The sequence below is a fragment of the Rhamphochromis longiceps genome, linkage group LG11 (assembly GCF_057381845.1).
Source record: "Rhamphochromis longiceps isolate RC_006_pf linkage group LG11, R_longiceps_female_GT1.1, whole genome shotgun sequence".
Lineage (NCBI taxonomy): Eukaryota > Metazoa > Chordata > Actinopteri > Cichliformes > Cichlidae > Rhamphochromis > Rhamphochromis longiceps.
Window position 1 is genome coordinate 10,448,529 of NC_140567.1, and position 19,389 is coordinate 10,467,917.

The 19,389-nt window shown below is 38.7% G+C and overlaps 1 protein-coding gene across 3 annotated transcripts; it reads left to right on the forward strand.

Annotated features, from left to right (window-relative positions):
* The first annotated feature begins 207 nt into the window (after window positions 1–207).
* On the forward strand, window positions 208–19,383 carry zfat (zinc finger and AT hook domain containing). 3 transcript variants are annotated; one of them, XM_085422268.1, is made up of 24 exons: window positions 208–415; window positions 1,085–1,243; window positions 1,446–1,607; window positions 1,789–1,917; window positions 2,137–2,250; window positions 2,334–2,456; window positions 2,551–2,630; window positions 3,345–3,427; window positions 3,601–3,675; window positions 4,795–4,943; window positions 5,066–5,157; window positions 5,325–5,473; window positions 7,821–8,733; window positions 9,206–9,332; window positions 9,467–9,699; window positions 9,835–9,916; window positions 11,175–11,294; window positions 12,202–12,375; window positions 12,514–12,602; window positions 17,340–17,478; window positions 17,722–17,828; window positions 18,617–18,704; window positions 18,825–18,922; window positions 19,008–19,383. In XM_085422268.1, the coding sequence occupies exons 1-24, from the start codon at window positions 397–399 to the stop codon at window positions 19,200–19,202; spliced, it is 3,699 nt and encodes a 1,232-aa protein (XP_085278394.1). In that variant the 5' UTR covers window positions 208–396; the 3' UTR covers window positions 19,203–19,383. The 3 variants fall into 3 exon arrangements, with proteins under 3 accessions (XP_085278394.1, XP_085278393.1, XP_085278395.1); XM_085422267.1 differs by having other exon boundaries at window positions 209–415; window positions 19,002–19,383; XM_085422269.1 differs by having other exon boundaries at window positions 209–415; window positions 2,575–2,630; window positions 19,002–19,383.
* Window positions 19,384–19,389: the final 6 nt, after the last annotated feature.

The following is a 19,389-nucleotide window of genomic DNA, read 5'->3' on the forward strand; positions in this document are numbered from 1 at the left end:
CTGACTATATTTGTATAAGTATATGATAAATAGCACAGAATCTGTAACACGTTCGTTTTTTTTTTAATCTCTAGTCTTTTCGAGGCCCGAATGTGCAAGCGAACAGCCAGGGGCGCTTTTTGGTCGCTTCTATCGCGTTCGGTGTGTATGCACCGAACGCCTAAACGCGCTGCTTTGCGGTCCTCCTGCCACAGAGGGCGATGTCTGTTACAGTGCTGCAGCTCCAGCAAACTTCCGCTGGCCTGAAGGATTTGTGCCGCAGATTCGACAGAAATGTGTGTCTTTATTCAGTAAAAAATAGACTCTAAATCACGATTTAGTGAATAAATTTATTCGCATATAGGTTCTGGCCTGTATATAAATTAGTATTACTTCGCTCGTTGGTCGCAGAGGGAAATGGATGGACAAAAAGCAGGTAAGAAATTTGGCTAGCTTCAACTCGAATATGTTTTTCGGGTCTTCATGTTAACTCGGGCCAAATCAAAATAAACAGACGTGCATGGTTAAAAAAAAGGGCACCGTTTCATTTGGCGTTTTTTAATGTTATGCTCAAACTATGGACACTATACAGAAAGAAAAGTACAAATAAGCTACAAACCGTAACCTGTTACGTTAACACACAGTGTCACCTGACTCCACGGTCAATGTAGTTCCCACACTTAAATCAGCATTAAATGACAAATTATACACGTGTACTTTACTATAGCAATAATTATCATAGAAGTTAACAATGTCTGGTTAGACGATCTGGTTAGTTTGGGAGTGGCTTTTAAGCTATTGTTCCTGTAATAATATGTTTCATTTGAGGTGGATTGGGAGTTGAGATAAAACCGATTACTTGTTTGTTATTAATCTTTTTACATTTTCCAGCAGATTACAAACATGCAGTATATAACACGGTAAAATTAGCCAATATCCACCCCACAGTTTCTCATATTGCCGCAAAATGTATCTTCTCTGTGCTACAAATATTAGTTGATTAACGCATAAACCTCTACGGTACAAGAAAAAAAAAAACCACGACGAGATCAACTTATTTAACAAAAGGCTCTGGATATGCCACCTTTTCTCTCTGTGTCCCCAGCTGGTTCTGTGTTTATGTGTCGCCTGTGCAACGTCTTTTCTCCAAGTCGCTCCCAGCTACTTGCACATTGCTCCCAGCTGCACCCTCAGCAGGAGCCTCTAGATGACATCATTATTGCGCTGCAGCCTCTTGTGGCAGATCCTGTGGAGAAGCTGGCAGGTCAGAGCACCACCACATCACCACTATTACTATCACAAAAAAAGACCTTACTCAGGTCTGTAAATGTTTTGGCTACACAGACAATGATTGCAGAATAATGTCTTTGTTGATGCTGTTCTCTTAGGTGGATGTGTTGCAAGAAATGAAAAAAAAAAACAGTGCTGCCTTTTTTTAACTGTTCTGTTGGATTATTGGCCCACAGAGACCCCGGTGAAGCGAAAACGAGGAAGACCAAAGGGCTCTACGAAGAAGATACGCACAGATTTGACAGAGGGCACGGCCATTTCCAGCCATTCTCCAGAGAATAACTCCAGAGAAGAAAAGAGAAAAAAGGAGGAAATTCAACAATTTAGTTCAGCAGAAGGTGGTATTGTTGCCTTATACAGTGTAAATCAATCTTTTGTTACCTGGTAGTACTGGTCTGCAGACTGCTAACTGATTATATTAGTTGGATAGCTGGTTCTTGTTTTGTATTCCTGATTAGTAATGTAGCTTTGCTGTTACTAATCTGTGGTACATATGTTTTTGTAATAATGTTTTTTTAGCACAAAAAAATGATGGGATATCAGGCCTGGAATGTAGACACTGCCATCGCTCATTCAGCAACAGGCGTCAAATCCTTAAACACATCTGCCTAAGAGAAGAGGATGAAGATGCAGATGAGGAGGAAAATGGTGAGGAATCAAAGGGCACAAATGTGAAATAATTTATCAGCAGGAAAGTCAATGCCTGCCGCAGATGATTTCAAAGAACAGTTAGTTGGAGAGCATGCTAGAAATGTTGCTTGAAGACTGTTAAATCTTTTCACACACACACTGAAGATGTTAAAGTAGATCTAGTTACTGTACCTAACATTTGAAGTTTATCAATTTAATACACACAATAATTTTCAGGGAGCATCTCTGGTACAGCAGAAGGTGAGGGAACGGAAAATGTGGATCCCGGAGGAGTTGATCCAAACCAGAATAAACACAACCAGACACAATCAGGACTTGATCGAGAAAGCAGTAAGATCATGAATATGGTTTCTTAAAATTAATCATTATTGGAAGAATAATGATCTGATCTATCTTTTGTTCTCTGTTTATAGAAGGGGGAAACTCTAGATCCTTAAAAACCAACCACAGTTGCATCTCCAAGGAAGGAGGCCAAGCAACAGGAAACAAAAAATCTGTTATCAGTGTTGTTCTGACAGAATATGAAACACTTCCAGGTTGGCATTAAAGCGGTATTTAAGCCTGCTTTTACTTTCTGGCTAAAAATGCAGTTTTATGAATAACTATAATACTTCACTTTTAATTCAAAAGGTGTTTTTAAAATGGTTCCTGTAGAGGAAGGTTCAGCAGAAGCAGAATCTGGTTCTATCAAACCTCAATCTCAACCTCAGGTAAGTGCTGAAATGCTGTGGAACAGCAAAGAGTCAGTTCACACAGATTTTAACCCCTTAAAGCCTGAACCATGGAATTGCCCAAATCAGTTTCTTAAATGGAGTGTTTATCGAACCTTCTGACAAATAAAAAAATAAAATATAGTAATTTGCATATATTAATTTTAATTTGTATCATGTTTGCCACATCCAGCTATTTTTGTAATTTATTCCTAAAAAATGTAACGTGCAATTTATTTTGTTTATCTGGGGGTAAAACTATTACACTGATTATGTTTCTAGGAGTCCTAAAAACTTATGTATTAAATACATTACATTTGGCTTTAAAGGGTTAAAATATGTTTTTTTTTTATGTACAACAAAGTCTTCTAACAAAGTTACACAGTTTAATTTACACATGGTTTGAGACCTCTTCCTTTTGTAACCATGTTAGCCACGTGGTGTTTTGATTTTATGTTGCTCATAAAACTCGAAATTACACAGAAGTAAAATTCAATTCTGTCCTTTAGAAACACAGGATTGTGCACAGTGTTTACATTATACTTACTTTCTGCTGACATCTCTATAACCTGTTAACAGTGTTTTTGTTGCAGTGAAGAAAGTTTTAGTAGTTCAGCTGAATTTGAACTCGTGATTCTGTCCTAAAAAAGATACCGTGTTTGTTGTCCAAAAGTATTTTGTGACATTATTATATTGATCTTTCTGGACATTCAGCACTCTGCAGTCGTCCAGAATGAGTCACATGATGTTGCAAGTGAAGCCATCACAGATAACCCTCAAACAGACCAGGAGCCAAGGTAATTAATAAATTATTAAACCAGAAGATTTCTTGTAAGTAATTAGAAGTCAGTGTAATTGATTTTAGGTGAAATAGTTGGTTTGTGAACATTAACAATCTTTTACAAGATTTTTAAGTTTCTGGTTGTCGCTGTGTGACCTGTCAATGTTTTGTTTTGTTTTCTATTCCTAGTTCTAATCCTACCACAACAACAACGACAAACAGCAGGGGCTTCCAGGAATGTTCTATCAAACAAGATGCTTCCAAGTACTTTTTGAATATTTTATTATTTGTAGTTGTATTTTCACTCAAATGTTGTTTCTTCATATGTGCATCATGTGAAAAAATAAGCGCACCCTTACTGCCTTTACAGAAATTAAGAAAGTAAGTAGCATCCAGGTGCTGCTAATCAAATTCACTTGACTGTTCCAGAGCAGCTGAGAATAGTTTTAAGGCCAATTCCAAACAATTTGTCCATCATTCTACAGAGAGAAAGATTATTTACAAGTATACAAGACAGTTATTAATCTAAGCAGGAGTGGGCGTCCCACTAAATTATCCTAGTATTAGACCACTACATATAATACCTTGCAGGCCTCAGTTAGCATGTATAGTATTAAAGTTCATGAAAGAACTTAAAAAAATGGAAGCATGGATTAGGTTACATCTTTTGTAATAAAGTCCTTAGGACAGACAAAACCAGATGCAACATATTATCAACACACACACAGCTCATAGCATGGTGGTGGCACTATGATGATTAGAGCTTCTTTACAGCTGCATGACTTTGCAGTCATTGAGTGGACTCCTCTGTATACCAGAGTATTGTAGAGGCCATCTGCCCAAAAGCTAAAATGTGCAACAGATTAATGATCCCAAGCACAACAGCAAATCTATAACAGAATGGCTGAAAAAAAAGAATCAAGGTGTTGTAATGGCCCAGTCAAAGTCCAGACATCATCAGCCCGACTAAAATGCTTTGACCGGATCTTAAAAGCACTGTGCATAAATGAATGCCCGCAAAACCTCAATAAACTAAAGTAACGCTGTAAAGAAAAAGAGGGCAAAATTCCTTTACAGTGATGTGAGAGACTGTTAAAGTCCTACAGAAAACCTACATCAAAAATTACTTCAAGTTATTGCAGCTAATGCTAACTACAAAATGCTGGCTCATGGGGTGCACTTAATTTTTCACACGGCAGTATAGACACGACTGTATGTGGATTTTATTTTACACAGTTTTTAGATTTGGGGCTACAGTGTAGCTAAAAGCTTCTTCTTATGTAATATGACAGAGGTTAGGTCCACCCTGTTTCACCATGATATCAACAGGAGTGAAACTGATCAGCTATGAGAAATGTAATATTGTCACCTGCTGTCTTACAGTTTGCCTCAGAGCCACCTGAAAATTTTTGCCTGTGAGTTCTGTAACAAAATCTTTAAGTTCAGACACTCACTGGTTGCTCACCTGAGGACACACACCCAAGAAAAACCGTTTCAGTGTCTGCACTGTGACTACGCATCGGCCATCAAAGGTAAATTAGTCTATAGATTTCAGGATGGCTGCGTAAATGAATACAAAGTTGAAGTTGATCGTGTTTATAGCATTAACTGGAAAAGGAAGAGTTGCACTACTTACTAGATTTGTCCTTTAAAGCAAACCTGAATGTTCACCTGAGGAAGCACACTGGAGAGAAGTTCAGCTGTCAGCACTGTCCTTTCACCTGCCTCAGCCCAGGACACCTCAAGGTGCTGGCATACTGCTCTCAGTAGTCATATTGTTACATGCTGAGTATTATTAGCATTAACACACAGGCGTCAAGATATTAAAGTTCTCTTTTGACCGTGTTAGATATACTGAATATATTTTCAGTGTGAAGCTGCATGGTTTGTAATTTGTGTCTCTGTGGATGCAGGTCCATATAGAGCGTGTCCATATGAAGGTGAAGCAGCACTGCGGCTTCTGTGAGAAAAAGTACTCTGATGTCAAGAACCTGCTGAAACACATGGAGAAACGACATAATCTAAAAGATCCCACTGTTTACCAGAGCTACCAACAACTGAGGTTTGTCCTGCTGAAGAGGTTTTCAAACTGTGAGGTGCTCCTCCAGGGAGGTGGTGCGTGAAGTGTTGAATGGGGTTTATAGCCAAAGACAGAGGGAAGAGTTCCTGATGCAACAATACGTTAATGTAGCTCATTGTAGATACACTATATTGCAAACGTATTTGCTAGAGGGACATCCCGTTCTTAATCCACAGAGTTTAACATGATGTCGGCCCACCCTTTGCTGGTATAACAGCTTCAACTCTTCTCTGAATGTTTTCCACAAGGTTTAGGAGTGTTTATGGGAATTTTTGACCAGAAGGCCTGGCTCGCAGTCTCCACTTTAATTCATCCCAAAGGTGTTCTATCAGGTTGATGTCAGGACTCCATTCAAGTGCTTTCACATCAAACGTGATCTTCATAGATCTTTCTTTGTAAAAGCTTGATTTTATACGCCTGTTGCCATGGAAGTGATTGGCACAGCTGAATTCAATGATTTGGATGGGTGAAGGAATACTGTGGGCAATATACAGGGAGTGCAGAATTATTAGGCAAGTTGTATTTTTGAAGAATAATTTTATTATTGAACAACAACCATGTTCTCAATGAACCCAAAAAACTCATTAATATCAAAGCTGAATGTTTTTGGAAGTAGTTTTTAGTTTGTTTTTAGTTTTAGCTATTTTAGGGGGGTATCTGTGTGTGCAGGTGACTATTACTGTGCATAATTATTAAGCAACTTAACAAAAAACAAATATATAAACAAATATATATATATATTGATATATATATATATATATATATCTCAATTATTTATTTTTACCAGTGAAACCAATATAACATCTTCACATTCACAAATATACATCTCTGACATTCAAAAACAAAACAAAAACAAATCAGCGACCAATATAGCCACCTTTCTTTGCAAGGACACTCAAAAGCCTGCCATCCATGGATTCTGTCAGTGTTTTGATCTGTTCACCATCAACATTGCGTGCAGCAGCAACCACAGCCTCCCAGACACTGTTCAGAGAGGTGTACTGTTTTCCCTCCTTGTAAATCTCACATTTGATGATGGACCACAGGTTCTCAATGGGGTTCAGATCAGGTGAACAAGGTGGCCATGTCATTAGTTTTTCTTCTTTTATACCCTTTCTTGCCAGCCACGCTGTGGAGTACTTGGACGCGTGTGATGGAGCATTGTCCTGCATGAAAATCATGTTTTTCTTGAAGGATGCAGACTTCTTCCTGTACCACTGCTTGAAGAAGGTGTCTTCCAGAACTGGCAGTAGGACTGGGAGTTGAGCTTGACTCCATCCTCAACCCGAAAAGGCCCCACAAGCTCATCTTTGATGATACCAGCCCAAACCAGTACTCCACCTCCACCTTGCTGGCGTCTGAGTCGGACTGGAGCTCTCTGCCCTTTACCAATCCAGCCACGGGCCCATCCATCTGGCCCATCAAGACTCACTCTCATTTCATCAGTCCATAAAACCTTAGAAAAACCAGTCTTGAGATATTTCTTGGCCCAGTCTTGACGTTTCAGCTTGTGTGTCTTGTTCAGTGGTGGTCGTCTTTCAGCCTTTCTTACCTTGGCCATGTCTCTGAGTATTGCACACCTTGTGCTTTTGGGCACTCCAGTGATGTTGCAGCTCTGAAATATGGCCAAACTGGTGGCAAGTGGCATCTTGGCAGCTGCACGCTTGACTTTTCTCAGTTCATGGGCAGTTATTTTGCGCCTTGGTTTTTCCACACGCTTCTTGCGACCCTGTTGACTATTTTGAATGAAACGCTTGATTGTTCGATGATCACGCTTCAGAAGCTTTGCAATTTTGAGACTGCTGCATCCCTCTGCAAGATATCTCACTATTTTTGACTTTTCTGAGCCTGTCAAGTCCTTCTTTTGACCCATTTTGCCAAAGGAAAGGACGTTGCCTAATAATTATGCACACCTGATATAGGGTGTTGATGTCATTAGACCACACCCCTTCTCATTACAGAGATGCACATCACCTAATATGCTTAATTGGCAGTAGGCTTTCGAGCCTATACAGCTTGGAGTAAGACAACATGCATGGAGAGGATGATGTGGACAGAATACTCATTTGCCTAATAATTCTGCACTCCCTGTAGTGTTGTTTTTTGTTTTTTGTTTTGTTTTGTTTTTACTAATTTGGCTTGTAATTAATTGCAAATGATCTTTGCGAGTTACAACACATGCATTTTTTTTTTTTTAAATTTGGGTGAAAAGGGGGAAAATTACTTAATTTTGTCACTGTCAGATTTGGAAACTGATCTTTGCTGATATCTCTGACTGTTTCCTGTGACCCTGCCTTTGTAATCTGTTCCGTTTGTCTATATAATCCAGGTTAAAAACTCGCCAGGGCCTCAGACAGCTCCTTTACCACTGTCACATATGTAACCGACGCTTCAAAAACCACCTAGAGCGAGAGCGCCACATGTTAGTCCATGGGCCTAAGCGTCCCTACGCTTGCCTGCTCTGTGACCATGCCGTGACCAAGATGGTTGCCCTCTCTGCTCATGTCAGGAAGCACCTCTTCCTGTACGTGTGCTCCGTGTGTAACGAGAAGTTTGTCAGCTCACAGAGGCTGAAGAGTCACTTGACAGAGTGTCACCCAGGACTAGATCAAGAGCAGACCTTCACTGACTCCATCAACAGCAGCTACTATTTGGCTCAGCCTGGAGGAGACATGCTGGGGAGTGAGGCGAGCATGGACACACAGGAGTGCCGGATACCACAGGAGAGAGAAGAAGACAGAATACGAGAAGAGGACGGACAACATGGCACAGGGGGGAAGGAATGGGAAGATGTGGAAAGAGAACAGCTGAGAGAAGAGAGAGAGCAAGAGAATGAAGAAGAACAGGCTAATAAAAATCCCGCTGAAAGTTTAGAGGCAGTGCCGCTGATAGATGGAGAGATGGGAAAGGAAGTAGGAATAGAAGAGAGAGAAGCACAGCCAACCTTTAAAGACGGACAAGAAGAAGCAGCAGCAGAGAAGATGTCACACATTAACACGCCAGACTCATGCAGCTCTGCAGCTGAAAGACTCAAAGAGGACTCGCACACCTTGTTATCACAAGAGAACATTCAAAGTCCACACTTAGAGGCTGGGACTCAAAAAAATGGACACGCACCTGCTGAGAACACACGCACATCATCTTCATCATCATCATCAGGAACTATAACCCCGTCTGATGCCAGCGCATGCACACATTTGTCTGCAGGTCCAGACAACAGCCAGGCTGCACAATCAGAGGAGGTAAATGCAAAATTATAATATGATTTAATTCCTAATGAAAATATTTCTTCTTTAGATGTTACCTCGTTTATGTTTTATATTTACACAAACGAGGAAGCACCTCCACATTAGCTGTATTATTCTTTAAGATCACAAACCAATATTACCAAGAGAAAAAAAACACATTTTGTATTTTTTTTTTTTTTTTTAAATGGTGAAAACAAGTGTAGTTTTACTGGGATTAGATTCCTTAATCTGGTCGTATCCTTCTTCCTATTTGTATGACTTTAAATATGTAGATAGTCCTGCTTAATTTGCCAATGCAGAGATTCAGTTTGAAGTAGCGTCCTCTGCATGAGTGCTGAGCAATAACTATTTTATAGTGTGTTTAGTTCTCACGATAAATCATCTCCGATAAATCACTCATGGTAAGAAGACAAGCATTTTTATCCAGTCTTATACTGAGGTTGCATTTGTCCATTTCTGCTGGTAGGTTTCAGAGGGTTCCCATCACAGTGCATTCGAGCAGGTGTTTTCATCCCTTCAGAAGACTCAGCTCAATATGGAGACTTTCCAGCGGCTTAGGAAAATTTATGGAGAACTAGAATGTCAATACTGCGGTAAGACAAATAAAAAAACAAAACTCTTTGAGTAGATTGGATTTGCTTTGTCCTGCTTTTTTTAATATTCACTTAACTGTAATTTACTGTTAAATACTGTGTGCAGCTCCTAATCACAGTTTTGTGCCGCACAGGTAAACTGTTCTGGTACAGAGTCCACTATAACAGCCATGTGCGCACACACACCAAGGAGCACCTGCATTACTGCTCAAAGTGCAGCTACTCTTCCATCACCAAAAGCTCTTTAAAGCGACACCAGATCCAGAAGCACAGTGGCTTGCTGCTGACTTGTTCGAATCCTGACTGCAAATACAGCACGCCTGACAAATACAAACTTCAAGCACATATGAGAACACACAAAGAGCAGGTAACTAGCCTGAGCAGACCAGTTCCTAGTGATAGGTTCTTAATATGTGGTGCTGTTGAATTTATACACTGAGGCTTAAACAACTAAAAATGATTGCTCCTTCAGCCTTTCCTTGTGTCTTCTCTTCAATTACAGGGGAGGAGTGAGACGTGTCCTGTCTGCCATCGTAATTATCCAGAGCACAGACTAAAGCACCACATTAAAACGTCACACCCTGGTAAAGAACACACAAGCATTGCTGTGTCACTACAAAAAACTATATAACTCATTCTTGTTTGTTTTTATTTTAAAGCAGATTCAGATCTGTCTTTTTAAAACTGCCAGTATTACCTTTTGCTCCTGCCTCACTAAATCCAAATTATATTATTATATAATTATATATATTATATTATTATTATAACTTTTTATTGGGCACGTATTGTGAGCACAGTCAGTCAGGTAATTTTATATAAAAATAATGTTGCTTTCATAAATACACAGTGTAGAATGGTCTTCCAGCAAACTGATGTGATTTCATAAACTTAATTTTAATCTATTAAAAATACACGCGGAACTGATTTGTGGAAGCTGCCATGTTGGCCCACCATCTTGAAGTGGCTGAGATGGACTGGCGATGTTCCACCTACTTGAGTTTTATGTGTCTGGCTAGAGACTGTCCACAGACTGTCCACAGACTGTCCACAGACTGTCCACATACGTAGTACGGCAAAGATGGAGGAGAAGAGCTCGTAGGCATTTCTGTCCCATGGTGGCAAATTTTAAGTAGTGCCTCCACCATCAGACTCAGGATATGTAGGATGATGCTTCTGTTTAATCATCCGAGAACCCGTCCCCTTCACCAAAAAGTAAAACAACTCAACTGGGATCTGGATAAAAACCTCATCCTCCCCTTCCGCACGTTAAGCCACATTTTACAAACTCAATTCAGAGCTCTAACACACAAAATATCCCTAAACACGCTTATTTATTCCAGATATTAATTGTTATCAGCAGATTAAACATGTGGCCGCCCCGTCTCCAGAGAGCTTTCAAAACGAGCCAACTAAACAACAACAACAACAGCTAAGCTATGCGTCATAAACTAAGTTATGCCAGCTAATGTTAGGCTCGAGTCTCTTAAAAATCACACTTTCCCTCTGATAAATAGTTTGATTATACTGAACAAGAACTTTTTCACTAAGTGTCCGAGTCCAACAATGTTAGATCCACTTCCAAGAAACTTTCCCTGATGCTGCTTAACAGCAACAATTGACTGCAATCTGCTGACATCTACTGGTTAGATTTTACACCCCGGACCTTTAAATGATCAAAGTGTTGCAGTTGCTTTCAGCCAAAGCTGTCGCACAAGGCTAAAATAAATAAATAGCAAAGCTAGTTTCTGTTGCTAACTTTCACAATATTTTGATGCCCATTAGAAATTTGCCATCTTGTACATTTACTGCATGTTTCTTTGTTTGCATGGATGTTTTGGACAGACACTCTTCCTATACAAGGTAAAGGACTGATGGTGCAGCGTGCAGAGAAGTGCCCTTACTGTGACTCCTACTTCCTAAAGAACAGCAGTGACTTTCAGCAGCACATCTGGGCCCATCAAGGTCTGATAACACTCTGCTCTTTAAAGCTGCCGACACGCACACAGCACAAGTCCTCAGCACATGTGGGCGAGCACCTCTGCACAGAGTTTTACTGTATCATTATTTTTGAAAGCTGAGTTACCATCTGTCCCTCTTCCTCCTGGCCGTCGTCCAGAAGAATGAAGCAGACTGCAAATACACATGCAGATGTTGTTGAGGGAAATTGGCCCATTAGTCAAGTTACTCTTAAAATGATGAAAACAAAAACAAGCAAAATTGTCCATGTGTGATGCTGGCAAAAGAAACACTTTAATGGCTATTTTTCTTTTGCACTGGTCTCTGCAGCAGGACTTTTTGTTCTGCAGATGTTTTTTTTAAAGGTGAATGAGATTGCTAAAATTACTTTAAGACTGAAGAATATGTCCCTGCTCGGCTGAAGCTGCTTAATATATACAGCCTGTTCATATCTGCTGTAGAGTACAACATTTTGTCTTGAGGAAGCAAATTGCTGTACTCGCTTGATTTGATAAGTTTTTTCACCTCGTCAGTTTATAAAACAACAATTTTCAAAAAAGTTTATCTGGCTTTATTTTCTTTTTCTTTCTATTCTAATACTTGGCTGACTCTAATCCAGATCACCGATGGCTGCACCTTTTCAACAGTCACTCGTAAATACAATTGGCACCAAGTATCCATAAAATATCCACTTTAGTCGCGTATCTCTTAAAAGTTCAGGAGTAAAAACATTTTCCTGCTGAGATTTGCTGTTTATGGCTTAAATATAATTTGATTGCATTTGGAAACGAAGATTTCCATGTTCAAAATGTCTATTTATTTTTTGCTTAATAATTTAATTTAATTGCTTAATAATCTTTTCTGCTGGCAGCTTGTTAAGTGTGTGTTTGTATGTTGTTGTCTGTGTGGGTAGGTTTGAAGCCATACGTCTGCAACGTGTGTGACTATGCAGGTCGCAGTAAAAGCAACCTGAAGACTCACATGAACCGACATAATACGGAGAGACGTCACCTCTGTGATCTGTGTGGGAAAAAGTTCAAATCTAAAGTCACGCTGAAAAGCCACAGACTGAGCCACACAGATGAAGGTATGCACTTTGTTAAAATTACATTATGTATTTCTTTAATATTATAATTTAAAATTAATGATAACTTTGCGTATGTCACAAATGCTCTTAATGACCAGTGATGATAAATGTCACAGTGTTTACTTTGCGTCTGTCCAGGGAAGCGGTTTCAATGTTCAGAGTGCGACTTCACCTCGGTCTCTAAACCTTCCTTACTCAGACACATGGAGCAGCACGCTAAATTTAAGGTCAGATTACATCTAACCTTACCATCCTCAGTTTTATTATTATTTATCTTTTAACAGAATATAAATAGAGCGACAAACCATCAGGGTCCGTGATTCCATCTCAAATCAACACGGGCCTTTTATGATACAAAGTTTCAACACCTATAATGATTACTGTGAGATTTTAGCATCATTTATCAAATATCAAAGAAGAAAATATATACTAACTAGAAAAATTTGCATTTCCTGCGAAAATGCAGTGTGGATGCCTTAACGGCTGAAGATATCTGCTGAAAAAATTGAAAAAAAAAAAAAAAAAAAGATGCCCTGAGCAGGATTCGAACCTGGCCCTCCTGGTCAAAGGGCAGCTATTTAGCTCACTGAGCCAAACACTTTCTCACAAAGAAAAGGTGGAGAGATTGACAATTGTGCTAGCAGAATTTGGGCAAAAAAAAGGGGGTGAAAATTCTGCTGAAAAGAGTTCAATCAGCAGAATTTCTGCTGAAAAGAGGTGACTGAGCAGAATTCTGCTGAAAAGAGGTTTTTGCTGAAAAAGAGCTGAAAAAGTTTGGATTTGTGCTGAAAAGGGGTTAAAAAAACTGAAAATTTTGCTGAAAAGGGGTGAAAAAAATGAAATTTGTGTTGAAAAGAGTTTAAAAAAAGTTTAACTGTTAAGTGAAAGAAATGTTGCCATAAGCTGGATTTGAACCCAGGCCTCCCAGTCTGAGAACGGATGCTTATCTCACTGAGGTAAAACACAGCTCAGCCCATCATGCAAAATCAGTGACCACATTGATAATGTGTTCCATTCATTTCAATGGTCAAAAGTCATAACACACATCAGCAGAAATAGCAGAATTTTTTAAAGTTTAAACATAGCATTTCTGCTAAAACTTAGTATTTATGCTAAATAATATTTTTTTCCTGCCAAATCATAGCATTTGTGCTGGAACACAGAAAGTTCCACCAAATCATACAATTTGTACTAAAACATTATTTATGATTTAGCAGAAACATTGGGACTTGGTAGAAATACTATGATTTACATAAAATACTTTGACTTAGCAGAAGTACTACAATCTAGGAAAAAAGTACTAAAGCATAGCAGAAATTCTATCATTGAGCAGAATTACTAGGATTTAGAAGAAATACTAAGATTTGGCACAAACACTGATGTGGCTCAAGAACCTTTATTATGCAGTTATACTATGATTTGGAAGAAATACTATACTTTGGCACAAATACTATGATTTGGAAGAAATACTATGTTTTAGCACAAATACTATGATTTGGCTCAAATACTATAACTATCCTCGGTCAGAAGGAGAGGCTGACATCCAGGGATTAGATTACCACGAGGTGGAGTTTATTGCGGTCAGATGGATGGTACAGGGAGGTATGGCATACAGTAGGAGGATGTGGAGAGGTGATATGGTGTGGTTTCTATGATTAAGAACAGGGTATGCATTACAACATGCATACAGATTAAAGATTAAGAAAACTGGTAACAAATTCCTCCACTACAAATCAGTCTGATGCCACTTTTTACAGGGTTCCCGTTTACTAAGGCACTACCCAAAAGGCGCCACAAGAGGGCACTCCAACACAAGAGATGACCTATTTACACTGATGCACTTAGTAAACAGCCCCTACTTAGCCACTACATAATACAGTGATATTACAGTATACAAATTCACACAAATACTATGATTTGGCAGAAATACTATGACTGAGTAGTAATACTATAACATAACAGATTTCCTAAAAAAAACTATTAAATTGCAGTAATTCTATGACTTGGCAGAGATACTACGTTTTAGCACAAATACTATAACAACGCAGAAATACTATGACTTAGTAGTAATACTATAACATAACAGTTCAATGTTCTTGCACAAATACCACAATATGGCAGAAATACTATGTTTTAGCACAAATACTGTGATTTGGTATAAATACTATGATTTGGCACACATACTATATTCCGCAGATACACTATAACATAACAGATATTCTACAACTTAGTAGTAATACTATAACATAACAGAATTATTATTTGGGCACAAATACCACGATTTGGCAAAAATACTATGATTGGGTACAAATACTATGATTTGGCAATAATACTGCATTTTAACACAACTACTGAGATTTAATTGAAATACTATGATTTAGAAGAAATACTATGACTCCATACAAATACGATGCTTTGGCACAAATACTATGATTTGGCAGAAATACTATGACTTAGTAGTAATACTATAACATAACAGATTTCCTAAAAAAAACTATGAAATTGCAGTAATTCTATGACTTGGCAGAGATACTACGTTTTAGTACAAATACTATAACAATGCAGAAATACTATGACTTAGTAGTAATACTATAACATAACAGTTCAATGTTCTTGCACAAATACCACAATATGGCAGAAATACTATGTTTTACCACAAATACTGTGATTTGGTATAAATACTGCGATTTGGCACACACACTATGATTTGGCAGAAATACTATGCCTTAGTAGTAATACTATAACATAACAGATATACTATGGTTTTGCAGACATACTATGTTTTTGCACAAATACCATGATTTGGCACAAATGCTATGATTTAGCAGAAATACTATGATTGGGTATAAATACTATGATTTGGCACAAGTACTATGATTTAGTACAAATACTATGATTGGGCAGAAGTACCATGTTTCAGTACAAATACTATGATTTGGCAGGAATACTCTGGTTTAGCAGAAATACTGTAATTTGGCATAAATACTATAATTTGGGATAAATACTATGATTTGGCACATATAATATATTCAGCACATATATTATAAAATAACAGAAATGTTTGGCCCCAAAACCATGATTTTGCACAAATACCATGATTTTGCAAAAATACTATGAATTGGCAGAAATACTATGATTTAGCAGAAGTACTAAGATGTAGTAGAAGTACTTTGCTTTAGCAGAAATACTATGATTGAGGAGTAATACCTAAACATAGGAGAAATATTGATACACAGACACACATACACAGACAGTAAAGGGAACAGGAGCTGTTGAGAGTCTGGGCTTGGTATATGTAGGTCAGTTAAATTAGCTGCACCTGCTGTAGTCAGCCCTTACACACGCAGGCACAGAGAGGTGTGAGTTTTCTTCAGTGTATTTCTGACATTCAGGATTCCCCTCGAACAAATGGCCATAATTTCCTAACCGTAGAGGCTAGAACGGTCATTCAGGCATCGTTTTATTCAGAAGAGATGGGGGAATCTTCAGGTCTTCATAATTCAGAGATAAAACATAAATTATTAAAGATATATGACTTGTAATACACTGTAACTGAGTAGAGGCGAAGCAAAAACTGCCTTGACTTGCGCTCAAACAACCTTTGGTAACTCTAAATCTATATGGAGCATCAAAATCATTCTTTCACCGTAAGAAACAGCAGGCTTTGGTGAACAGTCATGGAAATTTTCAGGGCTCTGTGGAAATCCATCAAAAAGATATGACGAGAGAAAAAAGTGGTTCATTTCCAGAGATTGAAATCTGATGAAATCTGAGCGAGGGACAAATTTCCTACCCTCAAACAAGTCCAACTCATTTCAGAATGGTAATAGGTGAGAAAGAAATTCTTGAATTATGAGCGTCAGGAGTGTCTGAACATATACGGGGACAAGCCTCATGTCTTAACTTCGCTTCGTTAAGGAGATATGACAATTTGAAAATGCCTCTCATTAGAGAAATCCAGCGGTGATTTTGAACAAACTCTCCATTGAGTTTATATGGAGAGTTTTCTGACTTTGTGTTACTCTGAGGAGATTTGCAAATATCTATGAGTCCCACAACAATGATAGTGACATTTTCTGAAAGCCAGCAAAAATACCTACGTTTTGATGTATAATTTGTGGGGCTTGAGTGGAAATTGAGCGAGTAGCAAGAAGTTGTTTGGACATGAAGAGAAAATTCAAACAGTTTCACTGTCCCCTCTGAGTTAATTGCATAGCAACCATAGCAACGCATGTATTTTCTGAAAAATCACAATTTTGCAACTGAAAACTCAAAGAGGGATAAGATTAAAACGGTAGAAGATCTGAAAAAGCTGAATCATACAGGAATAGCCAAATCATTTGAGAACATTTTAAAGTTTGAATGGAGTTTCTAGGTGAAAGTATGAGGCAGTAGTTAAGTTTCAAAGACAAGAAAGTTTTAGCAGAATTGTGGAAGTTTCCCATTCATTTCAATGGGACAAATTAAAGGAAAAAAGTGTAATATTTTAAAAAGTATAATAGTAATAAACACCAAAAGTCATAGCCGGCATTAGCAGAAAGAGCAGAACAGTTTAGAGTTTGAACGGTGAAAATAGCACAAAAATTGTGGAAGTAGATCCACGGCAAAAAGTGTACGGAAACACCCGGAATAATAATAAAGAAGAAAGAGAAACAGGATCTCAATAGTGTGGATGCCTATTAAGGCATCCACACAATAAAAAAAGAGTAGAATAAAGAAATACAGATGACTGAAAATAGTGTAGCAGCCGTAATCCTTACACCAAACTCCTTGAACCACAAAACTTTCATGCAAATCTCAAACGGTCGAGCAGAAAATGTTCTAAAAGTTGGTTGATTTCAAATGAAATGACCCATCAGCATTCTGTATTTAAAAAAAACTTGCTTTAGATATGCTGCAAAATTTTACCCAACAAGAGAAAACTAGAATTAAACAGCAGCACTAACATGTGTTTGTCTCTGTAGCCGTTTCGTTGTGCTCACTGTCACTACTCCTGCAACATTGCTGGCGCTCTGAAGCGGCACTACAATGTGAAGCACCCGGATCAGAGATACGAGAATGCCGGACCCGGATTGCCAAACCCTGACGCCCTGAAACAGCAAGGTCCTAACTCTGCTCTCCCTCCACTATGTCCAGGCACCTTGATTATTATTAATTAATATATAATTTCACTGCAGCTAGACATTTGTAAAACATTTGAATACAGCGTTGACATTTGTTTTCTCTTGGCAAGCTCTGGTTACTACATTGTCTGACCTCTGTCGTAGCTGTAATTGTTGTCTGACTTAGAGTATGTAGGGTTTCAAACAAAGTGTAATATAGCTCTTTGTGTGTGCTTATGTTTAGGAGGTATGAAGTGTCCCGAATGTGAATTTGTTTATGGCACAAAGTGGGAGCTGAACCGTCACCTGAAGAGCAAACACAGTCTGAAAGTGGTAGAAGGCCCTTGGGAGGTAAACAAATACACAAGATACAATGATAATAAAATAAAGCTAGCTGGGTGTGAACGCTGAAGTGTGTGGACTGGTAGCCTAGAAAGGGTATTCTGTTTATCCGGATGTAGAGTTTACTGTAGAGAAACGGGGCCCGGCGAGCTACTGTAGCTCTTCTGTGTTGTGCCATCTGCTTGATCCAGAAGAGAAGACTAACTGCTCCATTAGTAAGACTCTTTGGTTATTGTTTTGGTACCAGGAATATTGGAACAGATCATTTTCTCTAAAAATCACGTCTCTGTGGCTTTCAAACCCAAAAACATACTACGCCAAAGAACTGGTCTACCCCAAGGATTGGGTCCCCCGGCACAAAGAGAGTAATGTAGTGCAGGTAGTGAAGTACCTGGAGGATTGCTGTGAATTATACATTGGGGAAAACAAACAGCCTCTGGCTAAGAGCTGCTACTTTCACCCAATTTATGCTTCAGCAGGAAATCTACTACGTAACTTGATCTGACACTGAAGAGATTACTTAAATGAATGAGAAAACATTTCTCCCACATCCAGATGAACAGGATTTCTATACATGAATGATTGAGCATGCATCCAAACATAGAATGAAATTTTATCACTTATTTACCGCTGTCCTGTTTGGCTAAGTAAAGAAGGTAAACATTGTATCCACACCATGTCATCCATACCATGTTAGCACCTTAGTATCCCATAGCTGTAGAATGTTACCATTGGGTTTATTTGTAGTAACTAGAAACTAACTTAATATAATCTCTTCCTTGTGTATGAATACGTAGGTGGGAGAGGAAGTAGAGGCGCACTATGTGTCTGTGGAGGATGAACAGCACCTGTCAGAGGCAGCATTAGCAACCCTGCAGGACAACGGTAAAACCTTCAAGAAGCAGCAACAGCTTCAGGATAACTGAAGCTGTTTTATGTGCTTATAATGTGCGTTTACCTATGTCCTATATAACACTGAATTCATTTAGTGCCTTTTCTGTTCAGTTAACATCCAGCAGATCACTGAGCTCAGTTCAGAGACTCAGGATGCTGTCACCTCCATGGTCGCCATGGCTCCAGGCACTGTAGCTGTTGTACAGCAGGTGAGCGACAAAACATCACCATGTAAGGAGGTGAGATTTTACAAAATGGCAAAAAGTTTATGTTGAGCTGTCTCTGAAGTTGCAGGTGGCCGACGAGCAGGAAGTCGGTAACTGCAGCAACCAGCTGATGGTGGTAAACACAGAGGGGGCCCTAAATGGTGACCAGGTGATGGTGTTAGAGGAGGGACACAGCCTGGAGGCACTGACAGTCCTTACTCAGGGAGACGACACACACCACTATATTGTCTACGTACAGGAACACACTGTAGAAATCAACTAGTGTTTTGCTACCATTTTACCATAATGTACCAATAAACAGTAAAATATGGATTTAGCAACATTTTCAACACTTAGTTACATATATTTTTCAGACAGTAATGAAATTAAGTGCAATACGCCTGTGATAATGTGGTATATTTTGTACTAACAAAGTATATTTTAATAAAATCTCTTCCCTTGAATGTGCT